Raw genomic sequence first — 17,957 nt, forward strand, 5'->3', positions numbered from 1 at the left:
TGGAAAAACATATAAAAGCAAGAGACTCCTTCCATAATCAGTCAACAGATATGCTGACCCCTCATGTTAGACACCCCAATATAAACCTCTGCCCAGAGAAATATTCAGTAACTCAAGAACAGTGTTGGGGGTAACGCGTTAAAAGTAACGCGTTAGAGTACTCTTATTAGTTTTTTTCAGTAACGAGTAATCTAACGCGTTAGTTTTGCAAATTCAGTAATCAGTAACTCCGTTTTTTCCAAAATAAGCACTCGTTACTCTGTTACTTTAAGAATTTCCCTCGATAAGGAAAGTGAAGTCCCTGCTTTTCTGCATTTAGTCAGATGCGGCTGCTTGCGTCTGTACCCTGCTCCTTGCCTCTGTGTGTGTGTGTGTGTGTGCACGCGCACCTGTATGTGTAAGCTACTTGTGTTTGTACCCCGGCAAGATGGCCGAGAAGGTACGCACATTATTTTGAGTTAAACAGCGAAAAGGACAAGAACATGGGTACGGCAACACCGATGCATTGGCGCATGAGTCGAGCTAGTAGAGCAAAACCTGTGTCTATGCACGTATGCGCTATGTGACCGATACAGGAACTGTTTCGAAGTGACTGACCCGCCAAACTGTTTATGTTCCTTCTAAACTGCGCGCGTATGCATTTGCGCAAAGCATCTGGATTCAGCGCGCACAGCAAAGCTATGCTGCACAGTAAATAAAATCCAAGCTGAACTGTAAACAAAATAATAATAAACCAAGTTTTTTAAACCATTTTGCAACTCTGGTGTGATGGTGTACCACACATTGAATGGACATGGCAGCAAAAAATTTGTAAAAAAATACATAAAAAAGCCAGAAATGAAAAAGTAACGCAATAGTTACTTTTACTGGTAACTAGTTACTTTTATAGTGGAGTAACTCAGTTAGTAACTCAGTTACTTTTTGGGAAAAGTAACTAGTAACTATAACTAATTACTTTTTCAAAGTAACATGCCCAACACTGATCAAGAAGCCCTTCCTTAAGTATACTTATTTAATCTATTGGTGGAATAGATTGCCCACTATGAATCAGTGACAATAACTCAAAGACAAACAATCCAGATGGATTATTTATTTAGACATTTAAACGGGTAAGCATTTTAACATGTTAAGTGATTTAACACCATCTGGGAACAAGTGCTCTAGTCTGTAAAAGCAAAATTTTAGTTATTCTCACTGCTTGAAATGAGAAGTATAGCCTAACCATGTTAGATCTGAAAGAAAGTTTAAAAGTAAGTCATGGCCACACGTTACTAATGCGTGAGAACAAGATAGATAAGATAAATACTGCCTTCAGTTTAGCCTCCGGGCTTGACGTTCAGTGGATGCCAGTCGATCCAGAGATGCGATGATTACATTCTTCTTTTTCACTAAGTGAGGGTAGAAAACAAACATTTTGGTAACGTCTGGCATCAGGATTTATACTTAATGATACCAGATTGAGGCGGTGAGGTGGGCGGATTTTCCCCAATTGGTGCGCTGTGCACAGGTAATAAACAGTGGGAAAAATGCATGCATAAAGACAGTAAAGGGCTCGTTTAGAGGGAAGACGAGGAATGAGGGGTCTGAGCTGAACCCCCTTATGTGACAAGTTCCTTAAAATGGCCCTTAAAAGAGCGCACCTAAATTACATGTAACGTAATTTTTCGCACCTGAATTCAAGCGCAAGGCAGCACGCCTGTTTATAAGAACGAAACTTATAAACAGAATAAGTGGTGGTTTAAACTGGTTAGCTGGACTGATCCAGCGTGCAGCCATGACTGGTTCTGAATGAAGGCTTTATCTGGCAGCCGCCAGATAAAGCCTCCCCCCTTGCCTCCTGTGTGCTCGGTACGGAACCGTACCGGCTTACTTTCACCACTAGTTAAGACCAAAATTATTTATAACTCTGATGGCTCTTCCTGCTCCTCCGTTAACATGAACTGCAGCAGGAATAATTACTGATGGCCACAAGCTGTGAAAGAAGCTGAAACAGCTCAGCAGAAGGCCAAGACTGAGCCCTGTTACGCGTGAGCGTGTGAAGTCAGTGAAATGCATGTGTCACACGGTAAATGCGTGAAAGTTGAGAGCTCTGCTTATTACCACTCGGTGTTTAATTTCAAGAGATCGCATGATGTAATCATAGTTCATTCCAAGGTTGAAATAAAATTAAATCAAGTCTATGATCTCCATGTTTCTTGAATGTATGCTACACCACCATAAAGAAGCTCCCTCACAAATAACTTGTGGCCACGACTTACCATCTTGTAAACTTTTTTTCTCTCCATGTCACCAGACGGGCTCTGTAGGATCTGATGAGTTGATGAGAGTGGGGCGGAGCTGCACAAGTGTGACAATGGAGAATCAGAGTGCCAAGGTCATGACAGACAGACGAAGGTAATATTCTCTATCATGCTGAACAGCAATAAGAGTTGGTGATTTTTGTTAATTAAAAATAGAAAGACAAAGAGATGGATTTTACTGACTAGATCTGTCTTTATTGCGACATATTTTTATTTCTGTATACACATCATTTTATAAACACATAAGCTGTATTTAAAACATAAAACAACATTGTGATGAGTTTCTAAATCAATGCATTTGATTTATGCAAAAAGATTGCATCGTCTATCTATAGATCAACTTTTGAAACGTCAGTTGAGTTTTGGTGGCCCGAGGGGTTGGCAGTAATATTTTGTAACAAGGTTTAACATATTGTGTTTAGTACTGTGGGCCCCTAAACCTGGACATCAATACTACTGGATTGGTTGTTGGTCTAAGTTTGAATGCCTTCCTATTTCAGAGCTTGAGCTACATTCTTTGTTGGCACAGTTCAGAAAAGGGGAGTAGGGAAGTGACGTTAAGGGTCACAAGGCAATTGGAGGTTCTTTGAGATTCCATTGTTATGAAGGGTCAGGCTGGAATGCAGGATGAAATGTGCATGCAAGGGGAGTGTGAGGGTATACACAGAAAAAGGGAGTGAGAATGGCAGAGACCACTCACTACAAATCTCCTGTCTGGAACTTTATATGGACTCATAAATTATGAAGTGCACTAGTCCTTCTCTCACAATGGAAAGCACAAAGAAAAAAAAGAACTCGTGTGTTTTAGCACACAGGGAAAAATGCTGTTATACTCCCAGAAAAAGAGTTAGTTTACCAACTTAGTCTGCAGGTGTAGCGGTTATTCCTGCCACACTACAGCAACATGACCTCATTTCAAATACCATCTGGAATGTTTTTGGTTGCAGTTGCATGTTCTGGTATTTCAGTTCAATCCTTTGGTTGGAGGATGCATGGGTCTCTGTTTTATGTGTCTCTGCATTGGCACAGAGATGTATCACTGACTGCTTGAAGGCTCCATACACCCATGGTGTATACTTTCTCCCTGCAACCCCGAAAGAATAAATCCAGCACATAGAATGGTTGAATATTCAAACCTTTGCCTTGAAACACAAAGAATGAATCACAAATAAATTTTGGGGCCTTATTGCCTCCCCATTCACAACACCAAAATCTTGTAATCCCGCAGCTGGCTGGGCTGTTACAAACGTCTATAACTGTTGAATAGCCAAATTAGCATTAGCTGCTCATTAGTGGACAGCTGCTGTTCTTCTAACTGCCAGTAAAATACCACCAACAGTGCTTCCTTCATCTGTTTTGTTCAAATGGAATCAAGCAGTGGTACAGACCGTCAAGAGCCTGAGGGAATGCAGAATGTTTTTTTTAATATATACATATATATATATATATATATATATATATATAAATATATATATATATATATATATATATATATATATATATATATATATATATATATATACACATGAAATTACCTTAATTACACAATATACGTTGGGTTATGGAGGTGGACCAGTATCTAGAGCATTGCGCTGGTGTCCTTTAGGTTCTGGGTTCAACTGTCGCAGACTGCCTCTCTGGGTCCCTGAGCAAGACCCTTAGCACCCTTGGTGCTGCACAATGGCAGCCCACTGCTCCCCAAGTGGATGGGTTAAATGTAGAGAACTAATTGTATGTGTTGCAGTAAGAATAAGGATTATTATTGTTATACATTATATACAAATTTAGAATGTCAACAACAGTAGAAAGAAAATGTAAATGAGATTCCTGATCTGTCACAGGGTTGAATAAAAGTAGAGGACTTGGTCCTCTACTTGTGTCAGGGTTTTTCTACACACTTATCAGGCAAAATAAACCTTTGAACATTTCTGTGTTTACAGCATTAAGGTTATAGATTCAGCACTCTAGGCATGCAACCTCATGCAGGGCATCACAAACTAGAAAACTACAACTGGCTTCTCCTTCTCTGTGAGGAAGCAACAGTGGATTTATCCGCTTTTCATCCCAAGGGATGTTATGAATGTGTGAAGCAAATCTGCTGTTAAACTAACAGCATGTATGTTAATTTGCCTTAAGCATGTTCACATCCTGTTAAACTATATATATATATATATAACTGTGCTTTGTGAGCTTGTTCGTTTACTCACAGATAACTTACTGTATCTTCTTCCAGCAGATCCTTCAGTTTGCTGCTCCATATGACATGAGCAGTAAGCTGATAACAGCCTGGGAAAGGATTGTGCTGCTGTCCGGGCACGGATTTATCCATCTAATCTCTCTACATCAGAGGCAGACAGCGCTGCTGCTTGTGAGCACATGCATAGACATTGGGCTTGATCTTCACATATTCCAAATAAGGACAGCTAAATTGCAGCGACAAAAAGAAAACTGTGAGAGTTGAATGAGTAAATTGTGTCAACTGCTGGTAGTTTGGGAGCTGCTGTCAAAGAAAGTGGAAGATCACATTCTGTACATAATTACCCCAGGCACCTAGTACGCGCAAAACCTTTTTTGAACTTCAGCCATTAATTTTTTTCTTAGAGACAATATTAATGAGGCTATTATTAAAAATATTAAGAAAAAATGTTGTTTAATCAGCAAACGTGTAAAACTGAAGAAAAAAACTTTTATTTTATGTCTGAGTTAATAGTATAGGTAATAGTGTTTAATAATACAGCTGACAAATCAAATATGTTCCCAGTTTATCATTAGTGTACCGGTTTGTGTTTTAGTGACATGTGGTCATGTCAAATGCAACAGAGCTTCTCCAGCCTTGTTCACTGAAGCCTCCCTAAAGTCGTTGGAGGTAGGACCAACGACTTGGACCAATGACTAAATATTTTTTTTATAATACCATAAATAGATCTGTCCAGGGTTTACCCCATGGCCTCTCCCCCATTGAGCGCTGGAGATAGGCACCCCCCACCCCCTTCTAGAATGACCACACCCCGATTAACAGGGACAATCGATCTGTCCCTGTGTAACATTTACCCAGATTTGTCCGCAGTTTCACCTATTTATGAATGAGAACTAAGCTGGAAGTAGACGGCTGTAATGGTAGCTGCTGTGAGACAGAGACCGCGCTCAATATGGCGTTATTTTTGTGCCTCTGACTTGAGCGTGCAGGAACCAATCCAAGTGTGCAGTGAGACAGGTATTCAGCGTTTAAACATCACACGTGCGCGCTCAATACCTGCTCAACTCTGATAAACTCTTCTCAACACACTGTCCCGCGCTCGGTTCCGTGTCTGCTCGCATGCTCGACCTGCTCTTTCCATGCTCTACACGAGCTGTGCGCTCGCTCGGCTCTGTTTCTGCACTCGTGACTTCAAAATCTGTCCACTCCACCAGCCAATCACGTTTTTTTTTCATCCAATCAGAGTATTGCTTGCAAACACTGCATTCTGATGGATTAAATCAACTACTCATGGTCATTCATAGTTCTGAGCAGAAGCTTAGTGGGAACAGGGCCTTTTCTATTGGGGCCCCCTAAGTTATAGAACGACTTACCTTTGTACATCTGACAGGTCCATCCACTGTCCAGTTTTAAAACCTGTCTCAAAACCTATTTTTACTCTTTGGGCTACAACCTTACTGAGATTTTATTTTATTAAACTTTTCTTGGTACTCACCTGCTGAGGACGCTGGTTCTGTTATGTTTAATATTTATTTTACATTGTTGAGTGTTTAGCCTAGAAATTTTAGATGTTATCTCTTATCTGATGTATTTCTGATGTTTGGCACTTTGTTTTACCTCATGTTAAAGTGCTCTTTATATAATGTTTACAATGATTATCATGATCATAAGAAACTTTTGCATCACTTCCCAGAAGCTGGAAAGAAAAGAGACAACAGCATTGTGGAGCAACACAAAAGCACACAGTCAGACTTGCACAGCATTGTCCCCTCTTTCTCCCCCTTCCCTCTTCTCGTAATGACTCCAGTCCTGTCCAGCAGGGTAATTTTTTGTCTTTACAGCCTGAAGGCTGTTCTTAGTCAGCTTTGTTCATTTATAAGTATGCCACAATGTTTAAGATCAGGTTTGGTAATTTTCTCCTTGGTTTAAGAGCATGAAGATTAATACTGCCTCTCTCCTCCGCCCCCACCCCACCCACGGACACAGCATCTATTCGAGGCAGCCGTCCTTTTCCCCACTATTATTCTGCTGTTGTTTTTCTGACAGCCCAAATATGTTCACATGCAGACAGACTATCTGTCCTTCTGTCATTATATCAGTGCCTCCTTTCTGACTGCAAGGGCAGTATGTATTTTTGCGTACGATTTTGCACCTGACTGACAAAGGTACTACATTTAAACGCAAAATCTGCATCCATTATGATTTTGAGGTTTGGAAGATCACTTTGTGGGTAGTATTTACATTTGCATATCCTCCTCCCATAATTTTGTGTGGTTTGGGCTTTAGCATTTTATCTGCATATGCATGAAGGCACACACGCAAAAAAGTTTGTAATCACTGTACTTCTCATTTTATAGACGCAAATTGCTTTGCTCCTGGTTTGAAGACAGAAGCCACCCTAACCCCGCCCACAGAGTTTGATGGAAGAACTTGACAGTTTAAATAATTTCATGCTGACACTGCTGCATGGAAGCCATGAAATAAATCAATATAGAGTTAAATAATAATCTATTTAAATTTAATTTGTTTTAAAACTACATTCCAGAAAAGTAAAAAACAAAACAACTGGACATTTTCCCCAAGTTTGGAGACGTTTCGCTTCCTATCCTACATTCTAAAAGTACATAGTCACGTTATATGTGGCTATGTAAAAAGACCAAAAACCGTTTGATCACGATAAAATAGTGTACACACTTCACTGGGAGATGCTAATAGCCATTAGCTGCTTCCTTGTTTATCCCCTGCGCACACGTGCAGTGCCCTACTTCCGTTGTCACGGGGGGGACAAACGGGTCAATTGTCCCGGGCCCAGGACAGAAGGGGGGCCCAAAACTAACACTCTGACCATTAAAATGGTCAGTGTCAGTCAGCAGCTTCACCAAAGTCTCCCCGTCTGTGTCACGGCACTTTGCTGCTCCCCTCCCCTCTAGTACATGGCTCAGAGGTGCCAGCCAATCAGCACGAAGGCTCAGCCAGGCCCGCCCACTCAGCGCTCTCTATACTCAACACACAAACAACCGCACTCCTGCTGCTCAGACTCGGAGAGAGAGAGACCGCAGGAGCGGAAAAACATGAAAGTAGCGCCGTTTGGCTATATCTTAATACCGTAAATGAAATCAAGCTGTATGTTTTGTAAAAATCCGGTTAAAATCAGTGGAAACACAATAAATTTATATAAGCACGTGAAAAACCATGAGCAAGAAAACGTTGAGCGACAGAAACGGAGAGAGGACACTAAATTTCTCTCATTCCCCCCAGACCCACAGACTGACATCACTGACTGAGGTGTTTCAGTCCTCCAGAGAACATCCAGGTAGATAAGAGTGGTCATCCTCAGCAGCAGTTCATATTAACTTTATTAGACATTATCTATCATATGTTACTGGAGCCCACACAGAAAATGTAATTAAGACCTTGAAAGAACCCAGTACATATATCCTATTAAAAATTGTTATTTAAGATAAGATAACATTAGCTAATCCTTTATTTATCCCACGACGGGGAAATTTATAGGATTAAAGCAACAGGTAGGTGCACACAACACAGACAAAATTACATAGGGATTGAAAGATATAAGAGGTGGATTAGGAAAAAAACACAGAAAATACCTATTATTATCACTATTATTTAATTGTAATAATAAAATAAAAATCACAAAACCAGAAATGTCAGTATTGGTATGGTATCGATATTGCCGATACTCACCCTGTGTTTACTTTGGATTGGATCGATTAAAAATTCCCGGTATCGCACACCTCTAGCGGGGAGCTGCGGGGGGATCCAGCGTGTGTTTGAGGAGGAGACAGAAAGAGACATCCCTAGCGATAACAGAGACAGTGCAGGTGGAGAGGCTTACTGCCTGATTGGATAGTCTGAGTATAGTCGCTCAGAGACGGATCACACTGTTAATTTCGATGATCCCGCATTATGGCCAACAAAATTACTGATTCTGATCGAATGAATGTTGTGCGTTTAATGGGTTGAAAATATCCAATATAAAATACAATTCCAGGGCATGAAGTATACAGTTAAGTTGACTTTTTTTTGGTGTGTGTGTGAGTGTGTGTGTGTGTGTGTTTGTGTATGTGTGTTTGTGTGCGTGTGTGTGGTGGCGGCAGGTGTAGACAGGGAGCCCCAAAAAGACTGTGTTGTCCCGGGCCCTAGCAAAGCTGTCTGCTGGCCAGTTCGTTGTTCTTATAAATATACACAAAGGGCTTTATTTACTAACAAATTTAGCACAAACAAAGCGTAAAACACAAAAATAACATCTAATACCAAAACTAGGACGTGATAATCTTTCAGAAAAACGTTGTAAGCAACCTGAATCAGTTACTGACATATAAATTTAAAAAGAATTCAAATACGTGTACCTTTAAAAATGACATTTTTAATTAATGTCATAATTAAAAATGGATATTTACATCTCTACATTCAATTATTTATTGATACATTTATTTATTCATTGGTACATTTAATTATTTAATCATGAATTTCTTTATTTCATAGCAAATTTACATTTATTTCTTTCGTGATATATTTATTTATTTCATTTTGTCCCTTCTAACCCCCCATATTCCCAAAAGTGCTGTTGCTCACCGATGATTATTCCTGCTAATCAGTGCGGCTATTCAAATACTCCTGTGTAGTTTTTCATGGGGAACCACCCAGGAGGAGAAAACTGTACTTGAATGAAAAGTTAATTCCACAATTATCTGTTTGTGGATTATTGCTCCTGTGCCTATCACAGATGTTTTTGGTTTTGTCTGTCAGTCTGTCTGTCTGTTCTTTCACTTGCAGCTGGACAGAAAATGTTTTGCTCATTTTACTTCTAAAGTGAGGACCTTTTTTGGTCCTCACCTTTATTCTGGGCTAGGGGTTAGTTATAGGTGTAAGGTGCCAATCAGGTTTAGACTAGGGTAAGGTAAATACTGGTAAAGGTTAGGTTTAAGGTTAAAGTCGTAGTTAGGGTTGAAAATAAATGGAACTCAAGGCAAGGTCCTCACTTTGTACTTTCAACAAAGATATTTTGTGTGTGTGTGTGTGTGTGTGTGTGTGTGTGTGTGTGTGTGTGTGTGTGTGTGTGTAACTTAATTGTACTGCTGCTGCCTAACTAGGCTAAAACTCTCTTGAAAGAAAGTTTTTTTTTTACTCCAGTGAGATCTTCCTGGTGAATTAATTATTTACACTGTTCCCAGATGCTAAGGAAACTTGCACTCGCCTAAGCTAGGGATGCTGCTGCACTATTATGCATATTGCATATTCTGTTATCGTGTGTTTTCTAAATTGGCTGGAGTTTTTTTTCCCACTGACAAATATTTCCACTGTGCAATATTTACTCTGGTATTTACTTTTATCTTCTACTCTCACTGTTTCTTAGAGCAAACTTTAGATTAGACTTATTTGTTCTTTTATCTTGTTTTTTTCATTGCTAGTAATTGTGTGTAACTGTCTGTGTGTTTGCCACTGTCAACCCAAATTTCCCAATGCGGGACAATAAAAGAATTTTTGTCTTAAATTGTACCTGGGGAAAAAAAAAAAAAAACTTGTGTAGCATGATTAGTGATACTGATGGGGGATGGTCATTACTCATGCTGTGAGTCCGACATGTTGGGGTCTTTATAAACATGTCAGGCTTACAGAATGCAGCAGTCACTCTAAAAGCAAAATAAACCTGTGGATCTGCTAACCTCTGCTTCATGCATTTGCATGCTGCTTGTTGATGGATTGGAGTAAAGTTTTCCTCCTTAACACCTCCCTCTGTTGCTTCATCAAAGACTTTGCCAAGAGTCTAATTAAAACTTTTGGAGCAGTTGTGAAGACAGCAGATTGGAGATAAGCCCAACGTAGGGCTGAAGAGCTGCAGTTGGGGGTTTGGGGTTGTTGGTGGGGGCGTAGTGGAGTGGGGGTGGGTTAAGGCATTTCTCATTTTGTTAAGCTTCCAAAGAGGCCTCAACCAACCAGATAGCTGCTAGATAAGCTCCCCACTCTCAAGTAGAGGGGGTGGGCACAGCGTGGAGACTGGTAGGCGAGACTGTCCATTGGTCCCAGACCTTCTCATCATAATCCTGGACTGGACTTCAAATTCGGCCAACAGCAGTCTTGTGAAAGTGTAAATAATTTGTATGACTTATTCCAAACCCTATACTACTCTTAGTACCTTGCAAATACACACATTTTTCTTAGAAATCTTCACAATTTGTCACTCTACATCGACAAAATATTTTATTGGACTTTAAAGCTGCAGTAGGGAGTTCTGAGAAAACCGTAGACTTGGCTAGAAATTAGAACACACACACCTCACTGGTCCCTACCCCTTGCTCTCTGCTAAGGTACAGAACTCCCTCCTCATCTCCTATCCACAGTCGAGCATGCCATGCTGCATCAATGTTTACCCCAGTTTTATTTCAGGCGTGGTCTTATTCTTTCTTTTTTTTCTTGCTTTTTGTCATCGGTCTTCTTCTGTTTATGTTTATGTATCTTTGTTTTCTGAGCAGGTGCCACTCGAGAAATTGTTAGTCTTCCTGTAATATTAGGTTTCTTCTCTGCCATTTCTCCGCACACCTGCAACACACCTGCAGCACACCTGTTGGCTTGAAAAACGGTACACGCTGTGAAGGGGAAGGTTTGAGCGACGCTTACACGAGTGTGATTGACACTACTATAACTTGCCTCCTGGCTCTGGCTGGTTGTTTCTAACTGGGAGTGGTATATTTCTACAAATGCCAGAATTATGGGTTCTATGACAAAACCTTACATTTACATATGTAAATTTTCTTTTTTGGAGCAGTCAGGGCCCTTGGGATTGTCCCACTTTTCCCCAACGCCCTGCCCAGAAGGACCACTGGGAGAAGCCATGGGAGCTTGTTTTTTCTCACAGATTATCCGTCTCATATTTTAGAGTCAGGATATTTTTTTTTACAAATATTTAAAAAATAAACGTTTACATAAGTCACCTTCAACACTAAGTAGTCAATAATTTTGGAGTGAAAGGAAAATAATACATTGTTTTTAAAATTTGTTTCAAATGAAACAAAAAATACAAATATAAAAAATACAAATTTGTATTTGGTCCAACTGAGTTAACACTTGGAGAGAAGCCCTTTATTGCAATTATAGCTAAATGTCTTTAAGGATAAATCTCAAACTGCTGTGGACATTTACAGAGGGATTGACTTTTTTGTCCATTCTTTACAAAACCAAATTTTAAACGTGAGCCCCAGCTCTGACTGTATGTTTTAGGGTCCTTGTACTGCTAGAAGGTGAGCCTACACCCTGGTCTTAAACCTTTTACAGCCTCAGTTTTCCACCTGGAAAATACCAGCTATTTAGCTCCATTCATCTTCCCATCAACTCTCAACAATATCTCCCCACCTGATCTAAAGAAGATCCACCTCATAGCATGATGTTGCCACCACTGTGCTCAACACTGGAGATTCAATTCAATTCAATTTAATAAAATTTTATTTATATAGCGCCAATTCATGAAACATGTCATCTCAAGGCACTTTCCAAAATCAGATTGGATCAGATTATACAGATTGGTCAAAAACATTTCCTAAGAAAAACATGTAGATCGCATCAAAGTCCCGACAAGCAGCATTCACTCCTGAAGAAGCATAGAGCCACAGTGGACAGTCGCCTGCATTGTCCATTGCTTTGCAGCAATCCCTTATACTGAGCAAGCATGAAGAAACAGTGGAAAGAAAAACTCCCTGAGAAGGAAAAACCTCCAGCAGAACCAGGCTAAGTATGAACGGTCATCTGCCTCGACCGACTGGGGGTTAGAGAAGACAGAGCAGAGACACAACAAGAGAGACAAAAAAGCACAGAAGCACACATTGATCCAGTAATCTGTTCTATATTAGATGGTGATAGCGGATGATCTGTCTTCCATGGATGATGTCACAGCTCGAGGAACGCCAGACCAGGAGGCCAAAAAGTAACATTTTTGTCTGAACGGACCAGAGCCACTTTTCCAAATGTTGGCTGTGTCCCCTACTTGACTTGTAGAAATATCCTAAAGGTTTCTGTCATCAACTTTTATTTCTACTCTTTTTTTAATGGACATACTTGCGGGGTGTTAGAATGATAAATGTTCTGCCCAAAGATTATCCCATCATTCCTTGGACCTCTGCAGCTCCTCCAGAGTCACCTTGAACTCTTGGCTGTTTCTCTGATCAATGGTCTACCTTTTGTAGACTATCAGTGTAGTCCATAAAAGGGCATGTCTTTTGAGGGAAAGGGTACTTGGTCTGTAGTTTTGACATACTTTGTTTATATTTTTAGTTCTTTGTAAGATATTCAAATTCTCCCACATTGAAAAGTACTCATGTATTGGTTCTTCTGTGTTGTTTTTATCTTCTCAAATCCCCAGTTAGTCAAGGCTGCTGGTTGTTCACTCTGAGCCTGTTTTTGTTGTAGGTCTCTTCCTGTCAAAGGGGAGGTTTTCTCTCCATTGTCGCTACATGCGTGTTTGGTATGAGAGATTGCTGTAAAGTTAATGACACATTCTAAGTGACTTCTGTCGGTGTATGCTCTTTAAGGATGAGTGAATATGGCTAGTCAATGACTCGATGTAATCTGCTGTGTTTCCTGAGATAGAAAACCACTTAACCAATATGTCTGTATGATTCAATAGAACTGACTTTTTAAAGCGTCTTAAAATATAAAAAAACTGTATTGAATTTAATAAAATTCTTTCTCGAAACTTTAAGTATTGTTTTGCAATTTAACTGTTCTATAAAATTCTACACAACTATTTCCCTGACCTGTGTTCTGTGTACCTGTGTCAATAATGCTGTTTGTTCACCAACGTTCTCTAATAATGTTCTGAGGCCTTCAGAGAACAAATGGATTTATGCTGAGATTAAGTTACACAGATAGACTCTATTTAGAAGTCACAATACTTCTTAACACCATTGGATGGACAGGAATAGGAATATGAAAATAGAGGGGGCTTGATATGTTTACATTTTCACAATCTTTGCAATATTTAAACAAAATTCACAAAAACATGCTAATTTATATGGCTGTATCACACAAAATCCCAATAAAAGTAATTTGAAATTCATGATAAATTGGGACAAAATGAGAAATGGTTTAAGCAGCAGCAATACTTTGGTAAAACATTGGATCTTGAATTTTCAAAGGCTTAACACTGATGAAACTGTGTTTATTGACAGTCATCTGTTTACAGTGTAACCTTCACTCAACCACCCAGTTATTGTCTATACCCTCTTATCCTTTCAAGGGGCTGGTGCCTATCTCTAGCAGTGATTGGGCAAGCAATGGGGTACATCTGGGAAAAAATTAACAGTCAACACAATAATTGAAAGGTAGTGGGTTTGAGTCCCCCTGTTCCCAAGATGCCTACCGATTTGTATATTGGTACATGAATGTATGAGTGTGTGATTGGGAGAATGTGGCTCTAGTGTGAAGGGCTGTGAGTGGTCAGTATGACTAGAAAGGTCCTATATAAACTAGATCAAATGACCATGTAGATAGTCTGTCTACTAGTTTTACGTTCAGCAGAAACACAACTCGTCTTATTTGAGACCAAAGTAGAGAAATATTCTTTGTTAGCTTTGTACCACTGCTGTTCAAACGCAAAACGATAAATACTCACCAGGAGCTTTCATTTTTACTCTGAACTTGGATCAGTTGTCTTGTATTAACTGCAAACTTGTGAGTTTATTGCCAGATTTAACACACAACACTCTCTTACTTTATTGTCTTGTGGGATAATTATGGTTGTAGTTTAATGTGGTGTATGATTCGGTAACAAGATAAAAAAAAAACATTATCACTTAACTTTGCAAAAAAAAGATCAGTTGATGTTTTCCAATTTATCAAATTTTTTATCTCAATAAATGTTTATTTTGATTTGAAATTTATGAACAAATTTTACTTAAGGTATTTTAAATATTTATAAACAAACAATTAAAACCGCAGTACCAATGGTAGACAAATCTTTTATTTTTAAAACATGAAGATTCAAATTTTACATTGCACATGGCCTGTATTATGTGTAACTTCTGTGCTTTGATTACTCTGCGTCAGCCTGAATTTAAATATGCCTTAGCCTTTTGTAAAGGACCTTTAAAATTGAGAGGATGTAGATATATTGTTTGCAGCTATCGACGAGCATCAGGAGAAAGAAAATGATGGAGTGAATCCAATCCTTGACTCCATTCCTTGGTTTCCTTCCCCCACTCTCTGGTGGGGTGATTACGCTGTCTTACTCCATCCCTGCTTGTTCCCTTAAGAAACACACACACAGACAAACTCCAAAACTCTCTCATACAGACTCCTGCTCAGAGTCTTAGTGGTCCAGTATGGAGTTGCTGCTGCTCGCTCTCTGTAGCTAACTTGAAGCAGCCTGGATGGAAAGCTGAGGCGTGCTGGATGGAGAACCTGTAGACTCTCACATCATCTGTCTGTACTGACTGGAGACATCAGCAGTCTGTTCACTATGGAGTCTGGCAGAGTTTGGTCCAGATATCAGAGGACGGTGCTGATCACAATGATGATGTTCAAACTAGGTAGGTCTTTGTTTCCTGCAACAGTTTCAGCACTGCATGAAGTGCTGTTGAACACATCAGAGCAGGGTTTCCAGGTGCTTTGTAAAGTCCATGTTTCATAAGTAGTCTCTTAAAAAAACACACCTTGGTGTGTTTAGCACAACTTTACTATAATACCACATTAAGTTCTAGTCTGTTTTATTTATTCACTATATATTTTTTCTGCTAAGAAACATTTCTGTTTTAATTTTGCCAACTGTTAGAGAAGTTACTATGAAATAACAAAAAAACAAAATGAAGCTGTACTTATGAACACATATGTCCCAAATTATTGTACATCAACTTTATTTGAATTTTCCTCATGACTTTGTGGTTTATATTGATCTGCAGCATGTGCACCGCTGACCCAGGGTTTGTATATGTGTGTGTGTGTGTGTGTGTGTGTGTGTGGTGGTGGTGGTGGTGGTGGTGGTGGGGGGTAGTCAGTCAACCTCAACAGCTTTATAAAACCTACCCTACCCATTTTTCCCATGACATTTGTTTGTGTGAGGCGTTCGAGGCTGGTTTGAACGGTGGCACGCCAAACGCAGTGATTGGATCTGGCTGGCATTGTTAGAAGTTACCATGGTAACAGGATAGGCGTCCAGCTGCACTGCTGCACAGTTTTTTTTTGTCTCAGCTTTGAAAAGAGGGGTCAATGGACGTTAAGGAGCATGGAGAGAGAAGTGGGGCTGTGCTCTGATGTTTTAAAGGAGAAGGCGTGTATGCGAAGCAGGGCTTAGGTAGTGAGATGACGAAAATAAGAAATTAAGCAGAAGAATAAGTTTTAGCAGTTGTATTAAAAGTTGATCAAATTTGGAATTTTTAACCTTCAAAAAGTCCTACATAAAGAATGACGACAATTTTAAACATTGAAGACTCTAGTTAGGCCACTTAGTGTATGTGCTTTCACTTCCAAACGATTCATCTACAAGAGACAAGTGCATTTGTCAGGCCAGTTTTGGCGTCTCAGTGTGAGACTGTGACTAATTTCAAGAGAATTTAGCCTGATACCAGTGATCCAAATGCTAAACAGTAGTTTTTAAAGGAAAAAAAATACAGCTGAAGGACCTTTAACAAACTCCTCAGAAAGCAGTGTTTACAATTCTAAAACCTCTGAATATCCTTGAACCAACAAAGCCAATATTCTGCTTACAAAATTAAACACAAACCTCGATAAAGCCTCCCACAGGAAACAAAAGGATGTATGTCTCAGACTCTGACTGGGTCCAAAAGGATTTGGGCATTCCTTTTGATATAAAGCAAAGCAGCCACCTGCTGTGGATCCTCCAGAGGACAAAGCTGAACCCTGGTGGAGCTGCCAGTCTCATGCGGTGATTCAATAAAATTCCTCTGAGCTTAACGTGCGTTCTCTGGGAGTCACAGCGTTGATTCTTCTTCAGCCCTGCAGCATGACTGTCTAGACTCAGGGTGACCATTTTCACCTATACATACGTCAGTTCAGTTGAGTACAAGTAGATGTGGTTCAGTTTAACTCAATTCAAATCCGATCCACTTAATTCAACTTAGTGTGCAAACAATACAGGGGAGTGGCAGCCTAGTGGTTAGAGCAATGCACTTGTTTTCTGAGGGGGCTGCAAGTACCCGCTTCCAACCCTGAATAGTGCCACCTAAGCAAGACCCTGAGCCCCAGAATGCTCTCCAGGCGCTGAGAGCCACCCATTAACTCCCTAAGGGATGGGTTAAATGCAGAAGTTAAACTTTGCCTGAACATACAATTGCAATGACAAATAAAGATTTCTTCTTCTTCTTCCCTACAAAAAGAAGTGGATCCAAGACACAAAACTTGTCCACTTCAAACACAATTACATGCTGTCAAATTCAAACCAATTAATTTCATTCAGTTTAGACCCTCTGCTCTGGAAACTGGTTTGTCATTGCTTTTGAAGGAAATGAGAGGTGAATCAGTCAATGTGAGACAGATCTGTGCTCATCAGATCCGATTATCTAAATGGTCTAAATGGGTTTTGGGTGAGCACAGATCACAACTAGATAAAATGAGCAGGTCTAGAAAGTAATATAGAAAAGTTAACAAATGGCTTCACATTCTTGAGCTTTCATCTATGGTCTGGAAGTCTACGTCATACTCCCAAGGAGAACTTTAATAGTTATGCAGTTTTAAAAACAAAAACCTCAGCTCTTTTTCTGGCATCAGAATTAGAAGTGTCTGCTGGTGTATTTTATACTTTCGCATAAACTGTGCTGAATAACAAAGATACCGACCAATTTTCTTTGACACAAGACATGAGTTGAATTGGCTAGAACCTTTAGCTAGTGTTTCCAATATGGAACATAACTTTCTCCGTCCAGAGATGTTAAAGCCTCCATGTCCTTCTTTGACTGATCAGACAAGTCGGAAGTACTGCTGTGTTAAAGCTTTATTCACTTTAAATGTTTTACTTGCAATTTACTTTTTAACCAGAGACATTTATAAAGACATGACAAAAAACAAACACAACTTTAAACCCAGGGGGTGGAAGCAAAAGCTTTAAAAGTGAATCTGTTGTTCCATCCCACAGCAGGGGGGAACGATGTGTTAGGCCAAACCAAGACCCTACTACAACCACACACCCCCACCCATAAGTGACATGCTGATGTCTGGTGAGCATCATCAGTCTGATTCTGACATCCTTCTACCTGCCAACAGTCAGCGGCTCTGCTTAGTGTTACTGCTGGTTTGAGACACTGGTACCAATCAGTGCCAGGTATCAACTCTGTCGGGCCGCAGCAGTGATCTATGAAGTGCTTTGTGATGGGATGTAGGAGGAGCTGTTATCATCACCCTGGAATGTGTGAGGCGTTGACTGGGTTTGGATGACGGGGTGCAGAGTGAGGAAAACCTTGCTGCCTTTAAAATCCCTTCAGCAAGATTCAGTGGCG

General features: G+C 39.9%; 1 protein-coding gene and 1 long non-coding RNA gene across 3 annotated transcripts in view; one reads left to right on the forward strand and one right to left on the reverse strand.

Annotated features, from left to right (window-relative positions):
• Positions 1-1,267: 1,267 nt before the first annotated feature.
• Positions 1,268-8,271, reverse strand: LOC118560165. Its single transcript, XR_004929134.1, has 3 exons — positions 8,203-8,271; positions 2,259-2,337; positions 1,268-1,388 (listed from the first exon to the last, which is right to left on the reverse strand). It is a non-coding gene; the product is annotated as an uncharacterized LOC118560165 (long non-coding RNA).
• A 6,504-nt stretch (positions 8,272-14,775) lies between these two features.
• Positions 14,776-17,957, forward strand: part of LOC105915352 (protein crumbs homolog 2) — a 37,293-nt gene continuing 34,111 nt past the window's right edge. For both annotated transcript variants that reach the window (XM_021308905.2, XM_012849427.3), the window contains exon 1: positions 14,776-15,038. In XM_021308905.2, the coding sequence (XP_021164580.2) occupies positions 14,969-15,038 (70 nt within the window). In that variant the 5' untranslated portion in view covers positions 14,776-14,968. The remainder of the gene's footprint in view (positions 15,039-17,957) is intronic.

This window comes from Fundulus heteroclitus, unplaced genomic scaffold, assembly GCF_011125445.2.
Source record: "Fundulus heteroclitus isolate FHET01 unplaced genomic scaffold, MU-UCD_Fhet_4.1 scaffold_396, whole genome shotgun sequence".
NCBI classification, from domain to species: Eukaryota; Metazoa; Chordata; class Actinopteri; order Cyprinodontiformes; family Fundulidae; genus Fundulus; species Fundulus heteroclitus.